The 21,325-nt window shown below is 39.6% G+C and overlaps 1 protein-coding gene across 5 annotated transcripts in view; it reads left to right on the top strand.

Annotated features, from left to right (window-relative positions):
- The first annotated feature begins 1,101 nt into the window (after positions 1-1,101).
- The window catches only part of map7d1a (MAP7 domain containing 1a), a 42,746-nt gene continuing 22,522 nt past the window's right edge, over positions 1,102-21,325 (top strand). For all 5 annotated transcript variants that reach the window (XM_058647638.1, XM_058647635.1, XM_058647637.1 and 2 more), the window contains exons 1-2: positions 1,102-1,472; positions 16,700-16,909. In XM_058647638.1, coding sequence (XP_058503621.1) covers positions 1,403-1,472; positions 16,700-16,909 — 280 coding nt within the window. In that variant the 5' untranslated portion in view covers positions 1,102-1,402. The remainder of the gene's footprint in view (positions 1,473-16,699; positions 16,910-21,325) is intronic.

The following is a 21,325-nucleotide window of genomic DNA, read 5'->3' as shown; positions in this document are numbered from 1 at the left end:
ACGCCACACTCTGTACCCAACCCCCCACATCCTTCTGCTTCCCCCACTTTCCAGTTGCAGTGACAGGTGGCTCTTGGGGGTTTGAGTGACCTCAAATCAACAGCTGCACAAAAGAGCCCCACTGGGGTCTTTTTTGACGGGGTGTTCCCTCTCAAGTGTGCCGGTCAGCCCCTGGCCCTGCCCCCACCTTGGCAGATGCTTCAAGACCGTCCACAGGTGGTAAATGAGAAGAGACAAACTCTTACATAACAAAGAAGCATTTCAAGTAACTGGTTTACATTGTCTCTGCTTAAGAGTATATGACTTTTATAGCTTTACTTTGGGGGGAATTCACATGTTTAACATGTCAAACGCTCATCATTCAAAACAAAACAAGTAGCAGAAAATGGCTGACGTAACAAGTAAAAGTGGTGTTTGTCAAACAACATTGAAGAAGTCTGTTTTTCAGTATTTTATGTTAAAGTTGTAGAAAATGTGTGTTTTATAATTGCATAATATGTCATGTATGGACAACACTGTAATAGGCGTCAGTTTGATACATAACTGCCTTGTGTGTTAACTTAATTTAAGAGGCAGAACATAGATTCACAGCTTTTAAAGCATCAATTGAAAAGCAAATAAAATGATTTTTATAAAACCATTACCCTTCAAAAATGTGTGAAATTCTGTATTTAAATAAATAAATATTTGATTTTCAGGTTATTTAAATATAACACTTTGTTTTTTTTATATCAAGTAACTTTAAATGACACATATTTTGGCAGCATTGTGTCTGCACACATGCCAGTAAAAGGTGTGTTTTCCAAATCTAGTTTCCAGCAGTGAGCATGTGAACTGTGGACTCTCTGTAGGAGCGTTGCAATATTACAGGTGACACGGGTGTACTTAACGGTGTATTTGTCTCAATGTAAACGTAACGCTTCTTTACAAACTCATACGTTATTCTTCACGAACCCTAGCGATGCATGTACATGTATTTGCTAAGGTTAAAAACGACACATTCTGTAATAAAGTCTTGTAAAGATAACAGCTACACCCCCTTCTTCTGATAATGGTGCAGTCCGTACTGCAGGCTCGTGCGAGACTATCATCATCTGCAGGAGCGGTGCATCAGCCGTGTCGTGTCGGTGAGGGAGAAAGTTCAGTCTCTCCCTTTTCTCCCTCATATTTTCTCCGACACATTTGTATTCAACTCCCCTGAGGAGCGAGCGGCCTCCGTCAACAGGCCGCCACTGTTGTTTTTATTTATTTGACTGTTTTTAAGCTTATTTTGGACGCTCTTGGGAGAGATTCCTACCCGGTGCGTTCAGGACAACTGGAGACTGGAGAGACTCGAGCAAGTTTCCACCCCCATACACTCAGCGTGAGGAATGAGAGGAAGAGAACTAACTCGCATGTTTGAATGAACAAAAGGCAGGAAAGCGAGGCTACTGGCGCCCAAATGGAAGAAAACACAGAGCCAGGAGCTGCATGTAAGTCTCAAATGAAATATTGCTGACTGTCTCACAGCAGAGTGTTTTATTTTCTTCAATTCATGCTTTGTCACGTTGGAACAACATGTTTATGAACGTTTTTATCGCTGGTGTCAACTTGAAAGCCAGGGTAATAAGGGCTGCGTGTTGCATTTGAGGGATTATGTATTTTTGTGGCATGGACAATGAATACTTTATGAGGAGAGGATGAGGATAGTCAACAAATCATGAAGCCAGTGCAACTTTCCAAGGCAGGTTGTCCTCAGTGTAGTCATGAGAAATATGACTCATGCATTTTCACATCCAAAACACCACGTCGATCATCACCAGACTGCTAATGTATGTCTTTTTTTTAATGTGAGCACAGTAGAGCTTAATAATAGCCCACACACAATGTGTTCTTGATGAGGTAATCTCACCCATCCCATCCCATCCCCCTCCTTATGTCCTGTTTAGCTCACTACTAACATGATGCAGTCCCCTCACATCTCTCCTCTGCGTCCACAGGATGTTTTTTCTCCCCCTTCACGTACACAGTGAATAGTTGCTGATGCACAGGTGCAGTCTGTGCTATTTTCAGATGCTGCAAAGACGCATCAGGAAAACTCCTGTCACTGAAATCTAGGGCTCGTACTGCACAATCAGTCCCATTTCAAAACAGAACCACAGTTTGGAACTATGCAATTAACAAAACCAAACATGTGTGAAGGAATTCATGTCCTTAAATATATGAATATGTTATATTTTAGCATTATAATATCCACAAAAATGGCAAGACTTAACCTGTGCTATATAAATAAAGACTAATTTGTATTTTGTTGAGTTGTGTACTTGAATTAGTCTAAATGTTTTCTATATGCCCTCTATCCATAAACATCTGTATTATTATTCAAGGTGATGGTCTGTTTCATTTTAGTCACATTTTAAGGATGTCACATATGAAATATATGAATATTCCATAAATATAGTTAACAGGAAGTTGTCACACTTTACATGCGCAGAACAAATTGGGTAATGACAGAGCCCTCTAGTGGCAGGAACTACATTCTGTATATTTAAGTTCTCATCCCAGAGAGTAGAGTTGCACCTAATGATTGTTTTCTCCTTTTAATTTATTACTTGAGTCATCCATACAATGCAAAAAATGGTTGATCAACGTTTCTCAAAACTCAAAATGACAACATGCTTTAAACCTTTGTTTTGCCCACAAACAAGATATATCCAAGCTACTGTCATCATAGAGTAGCAAAGAAGTCAGAACATCTGAAATCAAAGTAGTGATTTTTATTGTACTAAAAGAAACTCACTCACTTTGTGATTGATTTAGTATTCTATTATTGACTTGTAATTAGGATTGCAGGAATTCCCATAATTCCCATGGAGAGTTTACTATTTGGAATATTTCCTGAATTCCTAAACTCAAGATTCCAATCCCATGGAAAGTTTCTGGAAATTGACCCGAAATTGTCCACCGCACTGCAACACTATTAGTAATTGATTAATATTTCAATGCTGTCAAAAGGATGTAATGCTCCATCATGTTATCTAATCAATACACAGAAAGTATTGAAATGAAGCTTGATTTATTTAAAACATTATATCACAAAGCAAATGCAATATCAGTAAAATTGCAATTAGATATTTTCCCCCAAATCATTCAGCCATATTTAGAACTAAGGTGTAGGATAAAGAGTCACATGTTACACTTTTGATCTAGTATGTGATACAGTGATCAACGTCATATCTACTTGCTCAGTAATGACAAATATCTCAGTTTGAGATGAGATTAAATACCCGTGTTAGTGTCTGCTAGTGTAAAGACACCTTGCTTTTGCTCCATGACAAAACATTGTGTCTCGACATGTTTCTGGAAATAGAAGGGGACGCACAATGTGACCGCCTCCTGACAACAGAAAACTTCCTTCCTCCCTGCTGACATGGAGGGATGTCAACACTGTTTTGGCCCTGCATCAAGGAGGAGGAGAGTTGTGCTCCACCCCGATCGTGGGAATCAAAATAGTGTGTTCTAAACAGCCATGTTATATAGAACCATGATGCTGGGAAAAAATAATAATACATCAGGTCATTTGATGACTGATTGACTTTTCAAGAAGAATGAACAAAAACCTTTTCTGTTTGGATTTTCCTAACAAGCTCCAAAACAAAGTCTCACCAATAGCAATAATGTGGTTTTCACATCTGTGTCACACCAGGATGGTGACATTCAGAAGGGGAAAAGACCATTAAACCTCTTACAGAGACATGTTTCCCTGCCACAACAACTCACTGGTATAACCTGTCCACCTTCGTTTGAGTTGACCCCCAAATACAACCATTAGGAGCGTTTCTTAATGTTGGAGAGATGTGACACAAGTATTTGTGTCATTGTGTTTGTGAAGTTAGGGTTAAAAGAAGATGGGTAGGCAGTAAGTCACAGACAATGGCAATAACGCATAAAAAACAGACTTACCTTGGTTCAATCAAATAAACTATTTAATGACGACACAGCCAAGGTACCAGATTGCTGTTATTTATGTGACCGATAGGGGCGCCTATTCTGAAAATGTAACTATGAGTCATAATCCGCTGCCAACAACCAATGGGGTTGTTTGAATTGGAGGACAGACTCCACTGGTAGGTTGAAAATAAACAGCGTTAACACCTATTAGTGAGATATTTAAACCCAAAAAAGCAGAAAAGTTTCTAGTCTTTGTCGAAAACCAGCTCTCTAAATGTGTCTTGGTTGTGAACCAGATGCCCGTTCCCCGTGGCTGGTGAGGGCCTGCACTGGCATTGTGAAAATCTGCTGTCAGGACGTTTGGAGAAGATCTTTTAATCCCTCCATTCTTCCCTCTCCGTCTTTGCTCCGCATCCTACTACTCATTGACATGGAGCACTGTATGGTCGTCTCCTTGAATTTCTGTACCTGAACAGATAAGCTGTGACCAGCTGAGATGAACAGAATCTTTTATTTTGGTGGTTAGCACTCTCGCCTTGCAGCGAGAAGACCCGGGTTCGAGCCCCGGTTGGAACAAGGGCCTTTCTGCATGGAGTTTGCATGTTCTCCCCGTGTGTGCGTGGGTTCTCTCCGGGTTCTCCGGCTTCCTCCCACAGTCCAAAAACATGCAATGTGGGGATTAGGTCAATTGGACACTCTAAATTGACCATAGGAGTGAGTGTGAGAGTGAATGGTTGTTTGTCTCTATCTGTGTGTGGCCCTGCGATGGACTGGCGAACTGTCAAGGGTGTACCCCGCCTATCGCCCTGATGTAGCTCAGATTGGCACAGCACCCCCCGTGACCCTCTGGTGGAGGATAAGGCGGTAGATGATGAGTGACTGACTGACATTTTTAATGGGACATTTTGCTAAATTGTTTTGAGCAAAACAGACTAGCTGCTTTACTACAGCCATATTGAGGATAAAGGGCTTCAGAAGACTTGAGGCTACGTCACATTAGTCTTTTTTGTGCCTAAATTCAGCTATGGAATCCGTAGTATGGATGCACCTGCTGTTCACACTAACCTGAGGATATGGAGTCCCTAAAATTAAGAGTTTAAAAATGCTGTTAGCTCCATCAGCTTCTTCATTAGCTGAAGAAGTATATTCAGGTGATATACTTCTTCAGTTGTGAGTACAGAGTACGTCTGATACTAATGATCTATTGTATGATGTGGGAGAATCCACCTGCTTTTTGTTGTTAAGCCTGAAGTAAAAACAGGATCAGCCAGCTACACATCTTCAGTTGCAGGAGCTGTCACGCAATCAGAGGTGATTTATGCAATGAACTCCCATTTTTTTAGCCCATGCTTCACTGTCTTTACACTGTATAATGGCATTGGATAGGTTCCCAATAAGATCTCCACTGTTGGAGACACTGTTGTGAACGGTGTAGTGGTGACATTTTAATAGTATATGGAGTAAGTGTGTAAAACAACAGTTACAACATGAACATATTTGACATTGATTATTTAGACAATTATACAGTTCCAGTTAATTTCTTAGTTTTATTCTTACTTATTCTTATAGTTTTTAACTTTGTAATTTTCAAAAAAATTGCTGCTATAAGATTCGTTTCTGCTATAACATTCGTTACCTTTGTACACTGGAGCGCTGTGACGAAAGAATTTCCCGCAAGGGATTAATAAAGTATATTCTATTCTATTCTATTCTATTCCAAATAGCACCAAATCTGCCATGATACAGTTTGTTTCTATCAACAATTCAGGGTTCTGTTTTCACTTTTGCAACACGACATTATATTGTTTCAAAAATTAAAATCCAGTGAAGTAATAGGCTTGGTTATGCCAGTATTCTTTTGTAATGTGCTGTGTTGTAGGCTTGGAAATTGGAAACTAGAAGTTGCAAATAAGAGAAAGTAATGGTACATTATATTAGTCCAGCTGTTGTTCTTATGTTATTTTTTACTTCCAAATAATTCTGCATTTATGGCTGTTATAATCATGGATAACTTTGTCATGCAAATGCATATCAAAAGGTATTGTAATCCTTTAAAAGTGCATTTGTTATTTAAAGGATTTAAGTAGATTGTGTGTGTTGCTATAACTGATAATTTATCTAAAGCCACCTCATGGTGTAAGGTACTCTTTCCTGTTCAAAGTCTTCACTGAACCCTGAACCTTACAGAGGGAAGAGGAATGAGCAGTAACATCTGAGTCACAGAAAGTTGACTGAAGTTGTGCCAGCACTGTGGCGCTGAGGTCTGCTTTAGAAGCTACAGTGCAGTTTTTAGAGCGTGACACATCTTCAGCTGTTTTGACTTTTCTGTTCTCTGTTCTCCATCACACTGGATTCAAAATGAAAACACTGAGCTTCAATACGTGACTTTACAACTTCAAGAATATGAGACTTTTTCATATCTAATGCTATATATGACTTGGTCGGGCTACAGTTCCGGAACTGTTGAGTCATTGTTTAATTTCAAATCAATATTGGAGAGTACGAGCCAAAACATTTGGCACCATGCAAACACTGGAGGAGAGCACTTATGTGCGAGTATGATTGCCTGGTGCCAAAAAGAAATTGAAGGAAAGTCTATCAAATATGTCTTTTAATGCACTATCCATAGATTTGCTAATCTGTATGAGCATGCATGTGAGACACAGAATGAGAGACATTCATTTTTAGTTCAGTATTATCCAGAGGTGAATGCAGCTACTAAATCAAGACAGGTAAATACAAGAGTAGGAGGAGACAGAACTCTTCCTCAGAACTCTCCACGTCATTGCCATTCTATTCTGTAGCACTCAGATGGTGTAAATCAAACAGCCCAGGCACTGACCTTTCATCGAGAACACATCAGGTGAATCTCAAAGCCAGGACAGGAAAAGCAGATGATGTAACAAACAGTTCAATTAAGCAGCACTTTACGTGGTCCAACTCTGTCTCTGCAGTATTCTACCAGGAAATGACTACTGACCGGGGTCAATACATGTCTGCAGCCACAGTTCATGTCTGTATGTGTGAGCATTAGTGAGACTTTCATGAAAAGTTATTTGAGATTTTGAACCTGTGTAAAGTTCTTCAAATCTGGAGCCTCTTTTTTCACAGTGTAAGAGAAATCATGAAAAAATACAGTGCTTTCAAGTTGAGTTGAAGCTTCTCATGAATCACCTCTGACCTCTGTTTAACCCACCTGGTTACTTAAGTAACACAGGGGCAGTTTGTTCGTGTGGTCTTGTAATACATTATGGCAAAGGTCATGTCAAAGCAAATGTGACAATTACTTAAGTATGTGTTTTATATGCCCAGTGTGATAATGACTATAGTAACCGAGTCTCATATGTGTTGGTCACACTTAGGCCATGGGCTGGAAAAAAATGCACTTAGATACTTAGAACTTACATTTTTGCCCTCAAGAACATATCTGGGTTTTGGAGAATGTGTTTGAAGAATGACTTGAATGAATGATTTATGACCTTTCTTCACTTCTTCAGCTGTTTCCTTCAGTAGTTTTCTTGTAACAAGACCCTTTGATATATAATACAGTTGATGATTCATAGACCTATGCCTTGTTGAAGACCACCTGTAATTTGCTTTCAGGTGCAGGACTAAAAAAACTGACATAGATCCCAGATCATTTTGGGATTAATAAATGTGTTCGGAGGTGAGTTATTATATGGAACTATTTAGTGTAAAGTGTGGTTTGGTGGTGTTAGGGTTTATGGTGCTGTTGCTTCACAGCCATAGGGTGCAGGTTTCTGTGGCTACATCCACATTTATTCCAATTTCATATAAAAATTCTGGATAAACCTGCTGCCATTTCACCAACATGTTCACAACGAGTTCTGAATGATGTTGTAGGATCTATTTTATTTGAACACCCTGGGGCTGCTTGTTATTCTGGGCGGTCAGAAACAGACGATGCAGTGACCAGCTTATGGAGACTGTCCTCCAATAAATCGTGCATATAGGTCGTATGCAGGAATTACGACCTATGTTTACGTTTTCAAAACATGCGCCCCTAGCGGTTGTATACATAACAGAAACCACTTCCGCCTTAGACGCCGTATCTAGTGGCTTCGCCGATGTCAGCCCCGGCAGTCGGCTCAGTAGCGAGAGCGCTGCGCCGGAGCACGGTCGACAATGGTTCGGTCCCTAACTATACCACCTTTTTAATATTTTTTTTATTTTTACTACCTAACCCTGTCTTTTTGCCCTAACCCTACCCTCAGTAACATCTGTGCATATTCGAGTTGGAAAATACTACCTTTACGTCGCATTCAGGGGTTTGAAAAAAACCACCCACAGTCACGTTTTCAGAAAACGACCTATATGTACGATTTCAGGGGTTGAAAAAACGACCTATATGTACGTTTTCAGGGGTTGAAAAAACGACCTATATGTACGTTTCAGTTGGAGGACAGGTTGAGCTTATGATTTGTGATTGGTTCACATTGGCCACAACTCGGCTATGAATGAATAACTAAAGTTTTCACTTTGTTACTTGCCAGCCTTATAACACATATCCTTGTTCTTACTTTTCAACTTTGTTTCTCATCAGTAGAACTTTCTGAAACTAAGTAGAGAAACTGTTTGGCGTTTTCACCAGCATGTTTCCCCCTGGTACATGAATGGTGATGTGATATAAATTTTCAGGCATCTTGGATAGATATATGTATAGTATATCTGAAATGGAGCTGAAATGCTTGTCTGAATGCAGATTGTTTTTATCTGAAACCTCAATTTTCAAATAAAACCAACCAACCAACCCACCCACTCCACCCCGGCATAGCTAATTGTCCAACTAAATAACCATGTACTCTTGAAATTATTTCAAAGAAAACGCATTAGGTGGTCTCTGTGATATTAAAAAGGAAAGACAAGGCGAGTATATTGGTACAAAGTGCATCATATTCAGTAGACGGAGACAGTTGGAACTGCTTTAAAACAACAACAATCAAACACACTATAAGAGATCAAAACAAAAACGAGTCTATGCCAGCATCTGGTTCTAGATGCTGCACAGGCACTGCAGCTGTGCAGTATGAAAGTGACTGAATGGCAGAGAAACATGCTATTCTTATAATAATTTCCCTTTAAAAACATTACATGTAGACCTGCTATGTAAAATGCATCTGCTTGACCCAACCACTTTCTGCCTCTGTGTTAAGAAGGCACATGCTGCAGTGCCATTGTCAGCAATGCCTTTCTGGGACATTAAAAAAAGGACAAGGGGAGGGAAGTCTGGATTTGGGCTGCGTCACTTGTTCCTGCCACCTCCATCAAGTCCGAAAATATCAGCAGACATGTCTGCCCTGTGCTGCTTGGTTGTCTGAAAGTTCCAGTCACCAGACCTATCTGCTGATATTAGGTCACTCCCTATTGAGCTACAGTAAAGGGCATGTTTATTTTACAGCACATCTCGCTCTCCCTAAATATTCTTTGGCAGGTGTACCATTTGCCTTTTGGAGTCATTGTTCAGTCCATCTTGCAAGCACTTTTGATTTAATGCTTCATTTTTATTTTTTGAAAACATTGCGAATGCTAAATGGAACCTCATTGCTAAGGGATGAGGTGGGATTGGATGTTTACCTCTCTGTAATAACCTGTGTTTATAAAAGCCATGATTGGACCCAGAGAAGTTGTGGGTTTTTGTGTGGGCAAACAAAAATCCAGTTAATGATAACTGTTGGGTGTAATTGTACGTTGAACAGTCACAACATTACTGCGTAGGGTTGATTTTTCTTCGCTGTAGGTAATGTTCACGATAACAACACTTCTGGAACAAGGTGACAAGTAATGGCTCTGTGAGTCACATCTGACAAGAACACACATAGATCTTTGCAGTGGCATTAAATGTGCCACATGCAAAACAGAGTGCCACGATGTCAGACCAAAACAAACATGATTGAAATGGTATGCACATGCATAGCAGACATGTGACATGACTCTCTGCTCCAGACATCAATAATATTTGTTTGTAAAGCTGAATGTTGCACATTGGAGCTTTTTATGGATGATTGAGTGCTAACCATTTAAGCTAGGTCTATGTACCTCTTAACAAATGAAAAATTTTTATCGTCATAAATCCATATTCTTCTGAAAACAGTGTAGATGTTCATTAGTTTCAAATCCTGACCCATGAGAGCTCAGTTAAGAATTATTCTTCTTGAGATCAAAGGGACTTTTGTGAAAGGCAAAGTTCTCCATGTCATAGTAGCAGCTGGACTTTTATTTATTAGAGATGAAACATCCTCAATAAATCTCCAAGTCCAATTCCTACTAATACAACTATCTTTTGAGAGTTTTGTTAAAGTTGTATTAATTTCAGAATGAACGGATCAACAGTAATTGCATTACAGTTAAACTTTTACAACATTTTGATGCAAATGGGTTACACCCTATTCTGAAACACTGGTCCAGAACACCCCACACCCATTGACACCATTTAGAATTTGATCATGTTGTCACTTCCCAACCCCCAAAGGGGATATGAAGCAGGTTGCCAGGAGCAACTGACTGGCATGCCGATATACTGCTTCTAGTTATGAATGGCAGCTTGTGCACTCCAGGAACATTCTACCGCATCCTCTAATGTCACCCACAATGGTCTGAGTTTGGCAGTTCCTGACACAAGTCTCTCCCACAAGCTGGCAAGTCCGTTTAGGTTTCTTATTTGTTTATATGGGGGGCATTTTAGTGGCAAATGCGAGGTCCTCGTAGTGGAGCTACCGCTAATTCAGATAAGCAGAGCTTTTTGTCAGTGCTGCGGCTTTGGCACATATTCCAGAGAGAGCAGCATCTAAATGCCTGCCATTGTCTTTGGCCTGGGCCAGGTGATGGGATGAAAACTGTTCCAGCTACTGATAGAGACGTTAGGATTCATTGGCATGCCATGAAGGAATGCAGTCTTAGGAGCATCTGCCCTTTGCAGACCTTGGTTGGTATGCGGAACCATTTTTATCTATAAGGCAGACATCAGTCAGTAAATTTGCATGACATTAGATAAAAAAAACCCATCTAGGTTAGTCTGACTAAAACCAGACTATTAAAATCCATGTTGACACATTAGTCTGACTGAATTTGTACTAAATCAAATTTCTCAAAGGCGGATTAACACACCCAGATAATGCGATTGGGAGTTGACCTACAATACTGTGCAAAAGCTATACTTTCTTAAGCCACAATTATAGTTGTTTTTTAGCACAATGAGCATGCAGTATAATTATCCCTTTATTGGAAAAGTGTCAAGTATGTGTGACCCTTCCCGACCTTACACTTGAACATGATCTTACAATTTCATGTTGACAAATATCTGCTCTGTAAAAGGTTTATTACACCAGTTAAAACCCCATCTAATGAAAACTTTGGTCTCACACACAGGCATGGTTTGCTCTGGCATTGAGTCGGTGCTTGCTGTTTACACTGCGCTTCCTGTGTGTCTGGGCCCCCTTGCCCTCTTACGTCACCCTATTCGGTGCAGTAGGAACACAACAGGGTGAAGGGGTGATGGATTGGGGGTAAACGATGAGGTAGTTCATTAGTTTCTGGTCCATCCCAAATGAGATGCACATCCATTCAGTGTTTCCAGAGTTCCTCTTTTCTTTTGTTGCCGCCCTTTTCCCTTTCCAGTCTTTTGATTTCACACTCAATACAGCTTCCTCTGCACTTGTTTGCCTCATTTACATTTTTCTGGAGATTTAACTTCATTACACACTTTTTAATCATGCTCTTTAATGTATTGTTATTTACATTGTAATTATTATTATTTATAAGCCTTTAGTTAAATTTGTTGGCAGTTTGCATGCATGATAATACCTTTTCTTATATGTTTGGCTGGAGATGAAAAAGGGTTCCATTTTTAAAGGTACTATTCTTGACTCCATAAATAATCCATATCTTGCCCTATATTTTAACTGCACTGTGTCTAAACATGGCGTTGGCAGTGCGGGGTGTTGCTGTAACTGACCAACCAAAATCTAACTGAACCATTAGAATTACTTCCATGCATGTTCTTCACATTCCACATTGTTTTTTTTCAGTTCCTCCTCAGTAAAATACCTCCTTGTGCTGTTAAAAGGATAAACAGTGTCATATGAATGTGCTGTCATAGTTTCTGTCACACAGTGAGTCATGTGTTTTGCTCTGTCAGGGAGGACAGGTGCCATGTGAGGTTGATGAACAGGTAGAAAAATGTCTGTATGGCGTGTTGTCTGGAGGCTTTGCTTGAACAGTGCGTCAGATCCTTTAGTGCATGGAGCCACAATTACATAACTCCAATGATAGAGGGTACATACTGTTGCTCCTCCTTTTTTGTGACTTTATTATTATTTTTGAGAGTCTTTCCTTTGTATGGGCTCTTTTGTAATGCAGGTTTGGAGGTAAAGATCTCATTACATGAAGAAGCAGGCACTGCATGTGTGTCTTTATAACATGCTCTAATGATATAACATGGTGTGAAATTGGAATTGTGCTAAATCACGTTTTCTGTGACCAGTTTTCATTTTAATCATGGTGCCACAAGCCAAACTCCGGAGCAGTGAAGTAACTGCACGTTGGTAGTCAGTGAAGAATGGAGCCTTGCAGAAGCTGCTTTACACATTTCCAAATTAACCTATGGAAATATACAGTATTTACTGTAAACTGACATGCCTTTTATGATAGAACGGAAGCTACTTGCACCTGCTGTTTCCTAACCCACCATTCTGCTCTTTAACTGTGTGTGTTCATGCATACACCCACTTATGCAGGGGTTCTTTCACCATTTCTGCTGACTCTTAACAGATATCTTATCCCATTGTATCACTTTTGCATATCAACGACCAAAGAGGCCCCATAGGGAGACACCGTGGGGCTAACTGAGCTGTGGTGCAGTGTGACAGTGTGATGTTAAACCAGTGATCTCACACACACAACATGCTGCAGAGTCCTGACCTGAACCTCCTCTGACCCACTTTGTAGGTTCAATGATTCTAATGATGCAAAGAGAATTCTAATGTGATCATAGTGTTGACCAAACGAGGATTATCATGTCCCCTCTTGACACCTTCAAGCAGTTAACCACTTCAATACTTCTCTATAACATTTCTTTTTCTCCTGCTCTCAGCTCATATTTTATTTATTAAGTATTAAAGAAAAAAACATTGTACAAATGGACAATAATGGGTTGATTATACATAACCAAATTATTATATCAGAGTTGTGGAGATTTGGTTTAATTTGATTATGCTGTTTTAAGGGAGAGGCGCTCACAAAACAAAAGTGCATAGGTTATAATCATGGAAGAGTCAGAAATACCGAGCATGGATCCAGCTTGTGAAATGCTGACCAAATGTCCTTCTCAAACTAGGATACATCAAAGTGATTTTCCATGTTTAGGCTTGATGGAGACTCTAGCCTCTCAAAGGAAATTGTTTTGCATTGATTTATGAATATGAATAATGCAATTGTTTTCACAGCAGGGTGGTCTAAAGGCTTTTGGCTGTCGTGCAATTATTTAGGGAGCAGTTACTGAGGCGATACAAGCAACAATTTCAGTTGTAAAACCTTTAAAATCAAAACAGGCTGGTATGCAATTATTTCACAGTCCACATATGAACATGGATAGGTATAGAGTACTGATATTAAATTGATACTGGTGCTTTCTTGGTCAAAACTGAAGTGTGTGTATATATCAGTTTCTGGACAAACTATACCAATATTGATGTTTATGTTTGTTGTAACTTTGCTGTAAAATTGATTCATGTCACTTGTAAGCAAAAGTCTCAGACGTTTTCATGTTGAGCTAGGATTGTACCAGTTTTATATCATTGTAGATGATTATTTTTGTAATAACTGCTCAAAGCTATCTCTTTTCACTCCCAGTTGTCTGGTAGCCCAGACTGTTACTCACTGCATCAATCAAGCCCTTGTTTCAGTCCTCACCCTCAGCTCTCACCCCATTTTCCCCTCAGAGAGCTTCATCTTTCACTGGTATTCACCACCAGGGCCACGTACACACCAGAGCTAACGCTAATGTTAACGCTCGCTCCTTCACGTCACCATTGACAGGATAGATCTCAATGATTGACTCGTCTCCCTCAGTCCTGTCAGCCAGCCAAATCTGAGCATCTCCAGTTCCCAGGTGAATGACAAAGAGATCACTGGATATGAGACGACACAAAACCTGTCTGTCTGCTACTGCATCAGCTTTTATCACCTTTGATACCCCAGCTGTCATATCTGATCCTGGGGATCTGTGATGAAATTGTTTAATATGATAAGTTTGGCAATGTTTTTTTTACATGGATTTCCTTTGTAATCTCAGTGCTGTAACACACGTGCATGAAACAGAGCAACGATTAATCTTGTTTAATCTTCTTTAATTGGTTCCCGTAACGCAGTAAGAACAAGCAGTTGGATTTGAATGAAAACAGTGACAAAGTCAGTGTTATAATAGATACTGTATTTTCATCTGCAGAGAGCAAAATCATTTTTATTTCATCACTTATTATGTAACCGGTAACTATGTTCACATTTTTTCTGCTAGCTTGGATTTTGTCCTAAAATTGTACTCGAATTATCTAACAATCTTAAGTACAGGTTTATTTCTTGTCTTCTTTCAGTCTCATCACTGTCCTCTTCCTTCACTGCCACTGCAGTGTTTAGGCCACTGTCCTGTTGCCATGCAGAGACCACAACAATGGCTGCTCTCTGTCAGGACACTTTGCTGCCCCAGGAATGCTTATTTAATAGTGGCATGCTTCAACAAGGGAAACACAACGTCTCATCTCCCAGCTGAGCTCTTTCCTAGACTCGTACTGCTGTTCTCTCTGTGCCAATCAGGTTTTATCCATCTCAAAGTCATCGACTGCTTCCATTTCCTAAAATGGTGACTAGGGTTGCATATTTTTATGCACTTCCTTGATCAGATGCTATAGTAGAATGAGGTAATAAATAGGAAAGGGAATGAATATTTTATTATTCTGTTACTGTGAGTATTCGTAATATATTAAAAAGACAACAATTGTTCAGGGATTGAATTTATAAAAAATAAATCTTTCTACTTCATGTGGGTTTGCAGAATTGATTAAATTTAAGAGTGAATGCATCTTGAAGCTGCTCCTCTAAACTCAACATTTCGTAGATACCAGAACATTGATGAAATGTACCATGGTCCTTCAATGCATCTCATTAACTGCTCTTGTTAGATCAACACACTGTAAACCCTGCATTACTTTTCACTAGATCTCATTTGCTGGAAGGTTATGGTAAGCAAGGTACTATTACTGCAATGGTGTCTTACAGCATTTCAAATGCAGGCTCCCTTAAAAATTTACAGTTTTATACTTTAACTTGTCTTTATGTTTAGACTAGTTCAACTTTACCTTAGTAACTGCTGTTACTTTCTGCAGGCAGCAGTTCCATCACAGTAATGGCAGCTCTGCAGAACACACAGATGCAGTAGGTCATTAATTCAGTCACAGCAGTGATAAGCCGATGGCTAGCCGTGCAAACTTTAGCGTTTTACTCACAGTAAAGGGATAAATTAAAGTTATATGGCACTTTAAGGCAGGGATTTCACATTTTTTCCAATACAAGGAGCAGAAAGTTGTCCTGTTGTCATATTTCTGACAGACCAGTAGCAGAGGCCATAGGACTGATGATAACCAACAACCAATGTCATGTTTTTGTGGCTCAGCTTGGCCCATCCGAAGGTTCCCTGCCCTGGGGGTTGGGAACCTCTACTTAAGTGGAGATTCTTTGTGGTTTAAGAAGCACATTGTACAGTTTCATACTCTATTCAAGGATCATTGAAGTTGCACAGCATTTATCCTGCTCCTCATTGGTGCTCCTCTGTGCAAACTACTGAATAGCACAGCATTTGTGTAGTAAATCTTGAGTGCACTCACTGACTCAGTGTGACAGCCCCCTACCGTCTGTGTTGTTTTTAGCCAAAGTCTGAATAATTTACAGCATGTTGCCCCAGTGTTTACCTTCAGAGACTATGCAGAAGACACTGAGCTCCAGCATGGTTCCACGGGGAGCACGGGGAGTATGGTGCTGAGTGGACAAAGCCAAGTGTCCCTCCCATGAGGGTCTTTGTTTGGCTGTCAAAGCTTGGGCAAACTAATGTTTGAGTAGGAGATTCAAGTTCAGCAGCCTGTCGAGTGTGAGTCATGGTGCAATGAGTGAAGCTGATGTCCCAGCTAACCAACCCAGTTCTCATGTAATCCAACATTTTTCAAAATCTCAGATAGTTCAGATAATTATGCACATGCTGTAATTGATCGATTGTCATCAAAAAAGGGTGATAATTCTCATTCTGTTTTCCTCAAAGCAATTCATTACTCTTCTGCAGAAACATCAGAATGCCAAAAACAGTCACTGTGTTATTATCTTTTGGCATTTGCTAAAGCCTGTTTGTCGATAAATCAATCTCTATAGATTGAATGCCTTAAGACCTATTATCATGTGCTGTGGAGCAAATGATGTTATCTTTGTTCAACAGCTGAGATAAGCATTATAGAGAAACGCAAGATCTCATATTTAGTCCTTTGTTGTTGGTTGTTTCATTATGTTAAAATAGTCGTCTTCTTGGAGCCAAGTTCTCCACCCCTCACACTGATACACACTGCTCTTGTGGAAGTTAACGTCATCCACACTAAACTACCTCATAGGCCCAGTGGTGAAAGGAATGAAGGCCAACTGGTTTGAGCTCCATCTGTGCTTGTCTCACCTCTTACTTTGTCATTTCTCACTTGTTATTCTGTCTGTCTTCAACCAGCTCCCCACTCATATCTGGAAATAAACCCCACAAGGCCTGAACCAGAGGGGGAGAGCAGCCCCCTGAACACAGACAACTGCCAGAGAATGGAGTCTCCAGCTAAGAAGGACGCAGGCCGAAGACTGACTACCCCCAGGAAATCTGACATCATCGCTCGATCGCCTGGATCGCCTGCATCACCTGCATCACCTGCCCACAGGTCCAAACAAGGTACAGGACTAGAATCAGTCTTTCATAGTAGTATGCCTTCATTAAGCAGTGAGGCCTTCACTATTCATCCATGTCAGAGTCGTATTAGGTTTTAGACTGAAGGAAATAAAAGGTATTGCTCTTGTAAATTACAATTAACTACAATTAACAATTTTTTTTATGCTATATTTTAAGAAAGTCCCTTAAGATGTTCCTGAAACGGATTGTACAGACAGTTCTCTGTGTGCCATGACTCTCATGGAGGCATTTAAGCTTTAGATTTTGAAGTAGCCGTGCAACTTGTTAATAGTACAGTTGCTTAAAGGTAAAAGCTGCAGTGGAGGCTGTATTGGGCTTGACGGTGCTCTGATGATCGTGCTATTATGGATATCTAGAGTCAGGTCAACTCCCTTGAGGCAAAAATAATGCCTCACTATCAGAGTAACAGTGACCACATGCTTTCAGACATGATGCCAAATCCAATAGACGAGCTGCAGGTTGTCTTTTAAGTGCTGGAATGAGAATGGAAGAGAACCTTTTGTGAGAACAGTGCAGATTCTTGATTTCAAGATTTCAAACTGAATTAAATTTGTAAAGGAAATGAATGTCAAGTACGGACATGTGAGCTTTCTTATGGGGCTTTTCCAATATACAGTTCTAGCACTACTCATTAGAGATAGTACCTGTTACCTGGTGCTTTTTTTGGTACCTGCTCTGGCGTGGGTTCCAAGTGAGCTAAACCGATACTAAAATGTGACGTCAACAGACTGCCGGCCACTGACTGGTCAGAGAGTGTCGTCACTGGAAGAGTCATGTCCATGACATGCGACATGAAGAATCAAACCAGCCATTTTTTAAAAGAACAGCAAGAGCGTTGCAGCAATCATACATAAATCATACAATCAATACACAAACAATGTGGTCCGTCACAAGGGGCAGATATCGCTGATGAGAGGATCCAGAGAGAGTTGGACGGAGCTACTCCAAGTGAGAAGGATTTATCAGGAGGTCGTCAAAGCCATGGCACTTTTGTGCAGCCTCACTATAACGCCCCCGTCCACGTTAAGGAGGTACTTTGAAGTAATGGAAAACGATGTGCCTGACACCCAAACCGAGAAGAGTCAAGTAGAGCCGAGTGGTGCTAGAACTGTGTAATGGAAAAGCGCCATTAGGGAACAGCTAATGCTGGTCACTGCCATGTGCTGGTACATAATTAAGGGTGGGCAGAGGGAAACTGAATAAGAATGTAATGAGTGAGTGAAGTGAAGAAGGCATTTAGTGCTGGCCCTGAAGTTGAACCATTGCTCTGTATTGCCCTAAGTCTCTATTCTATATCCATTAATCCAATTAATTGTTGTCATGGTCTTTATTTTTTTTTTCCTTATCATGATGTAATGAAGATAAACCTTCAAAAGAAACCGTTCCCAGAAGTGTAACATCACCTGAAGACATTTGTAATTTGTTTGTTTAGGGACTGTTTTCAGATACACGTAGTTTGAGTCTTATGAGTAAAGGGTTTGTTCAGTTTTGTTTCAAGTCGGTGAATATGAGGTTCTAATGTCTGCGTGTTACATACAGTAGACAACATTCAGTGTTATATTTTCAGAGGGTGTTCTGGCAGCATGGAAAACCACTTGCAGTATATCACATATACTGTACATTCTTTTATGGGGCTACAATGTGTTTTCTTGGCTGCTAAATATTCACATCATAACAATGTGTATATCATGTTATGGTTCACCTATTTCCATTCCCTTTGCAATGCTGTAAGTACCTCATACACACCCACTTGAAAAGACCTGAACTATTTCTTTATGTGTCTTTATTCCAAATATGACCCATACTTCCATTTTGTTTGTCAGTTCCCTTTTACACTTGCTCATCAAAGCTCATTATGTGTGAGGTTTTATTCAATCCACAGGGGTGAGAGGAACATTTGACTAAATAAGGCTCCTTGATTTGTTGTTGAATCAGCTTTTACTAAAGAAAATGGTGAAAGAAACCTACTTCTTTCTTATGACCCCATTTATTTAAAGGCGCAGGACTCACTGCACTTCATTGTACCCCAATTTAGAGGTGAACACAAAAATCCAGAGGTGACATTTTAAAATAATAATGTGCGAACAGTCTGTACCTGACGGTATTCTCTGGGCCAGTCTGACGCTTTGTGCATATGACATTATGATTAACATCATGGCTGTGAGTTGCAAACAGCAGCACATCACAAACACTCTCTGTGGCCCTGTGAGTATCAAAGTGGGTCAGAGGTTGTTCGAGGGGAGGCTGCATGGCAGATTGTTTTCATGTTCATCATTCACCCCCCCCCCGCCCCCGCCCCCCCCCCCCCCCCCCCCCATTAGATGCTGCTGTAAGGATTGTTCTTTGTGTGTGATGCTGAACATCTGGTCAGTAAAGATTGAGGAGGGTAGCATGACGGCTCAAGAAAGATCAAGGCTGCAGTGAGAGTCACTTAATTGTCATTGTAAACAAAAAAATAAGATGTATGACCATTATTTTCAGTCTGTACACCTTTCAAACTAATTTATTAGGTTAGACATATGAAATAAAGAAATACAATGTTCATAGAGAAAGAAAATGAAATGACATGGGTTCAGGATAATGTTATCATTGTAGATATGATGATAAATATTTAACCTAGATCATATTTGAGTTGAACATAAACATAATTATATTTATTGAAGATCAGTTACAGAGAATCAATTATCAATACTTTGGTTTGTCACTAAATGTCATCTATAGAATATAAGGCTTTAACTACTAATTATTTTCTTGATTAATGACATAGTTGTTTGCTGTATATATGTAGGAAAATGGAGTAAAGCAAAAAGAAAATATTCCAATTTAAGAGCTGACATTTGAGAACGTTTCTTTTTAAATTAAAAAAGGCAGTGAAACTGATCCATTGTTAAAATAGTTGCTGATTCATTTTATTGATAACTCTTGAAGTCTTAATAGAACATTACCATAATCAAAAATTATTTTGTGAAAGATATTCAAGTTTTATTTTTTTATTCTCTCAGTCTTTTAACTTGAACATGCACATTTTATTTACTTAGAACATGTATTTGTTTTTAAATCCCTTGCCGTGCCCTACCTCCCCTCTACGAGCTGCTACACCCTCACCTCTTCTCATTGGCATTTATTTATTTGTTTTGATGTTGTTTTATTGTATGGCTGTTACTTAAATCCATGTTTTACGACTTGCATCACTTTTAAAGTGCTTTACAAATAAAGTTTGATTTATTTATTTATTTATTTTAAACACATCATCTTATTAAATCATTTCTTTGCCACCGGAGATTAGTTGTAATTTATTTCCTGTGGCATATTTTCAACAAAGGTCATGTTTTTTTCCGAGGAAGTAGCGCTAATTATCACAAAAAGGGCGCAGTTTGAATTCTTGAAATGGCTCGTTTGCTCGTACAGCTCTTTTCAGTCAGTGAGCTGTTTCTCTGGGGTATTTGGAAGGTGTGTTTGTATGAGCATACATCATGGATGTCACATGGAGAAGTGCTCCCCTGTTGTTACAACATGCCACTGTCACATACAACATACACCCAAAGCCAGATGGCACTGGAGATTAAGAGGGCCCTCCACATGATCCAGCTTTTATTCACACATTTCTTTGCTTGTTATTATTTAGTTTTTTTTTTTTAGAAAATCCAGAGATGTTTGTTATGGTTCTAGTTAATGTAAGCTGAAGCATACTCTGACTGTCACAGTGTTGTATTTGTTTTTTTCTATCCCCATGAAAACACACGCACACCAGCATTTATGAGTATAACATTTCTGACTCGCCATCAACAACAATCAGTCCTTCTTAATGAGCTCTTGTTGAACTGTTACCACTGATAACTGTTTACATAATCTAACCATTGTGGTTTATTTTGAGTTGTTAAATGGCTTTAATGGCCTGTGTGTTGCATTCAATGTGCTGTCGTGAATAGGAATCCCTGGTTCTAAACAGAAACACTAGGACAAACACTTCAAATCAGTTTCTACTATTTATTTATCATTTATCCTGTCTTTTCAATAAAGGAATAAAAACAAACAAACATTTGAATTCACCCTATTTTACTTTATAAGACTAAAAGATTAGACTGAACCCGACCTGAGCCCTACAATAACTTCAGGCCAGAATCGGGCTCGGGTCAGTTATCCAGGTGCTAGTTGAGAATCAGAGCTGTATTTAGCGATCACTCATTGTTGCCTGTTTCAGTCAGACAGAAACTCAGTCTCCAGTCATTGTCAGGTGTCATGCATTTCCTTGTGGTTTAAAAATAAAAAAAAAACCTTTGCTGAATTTGCACGAACATCTTAAGGTGCAAATACTAATCAGAAAAAATCTCTATGCAACAAATGACGCGTATTTCTCGTGCTTTGTTAATGACGCACAGATATTGATATTGTTGTAGT

This window comes from Solea solea, chromosome 13, assembly GCF_958295425.1.
Source record: "Solea solea chromosome 13, fSolSol10.1, whole genome shotgun sequence".
NCBI classification, from domain to species: domain Eukaryota; kingdom Metazoa; phylum Chordata; class Actinopteri; order Pleuronectiformes; family Soleidae; genus Solea; species Solea solea.
This window is presented reverse-complemented; position numbering and strand designations above follow the sequence as displayed.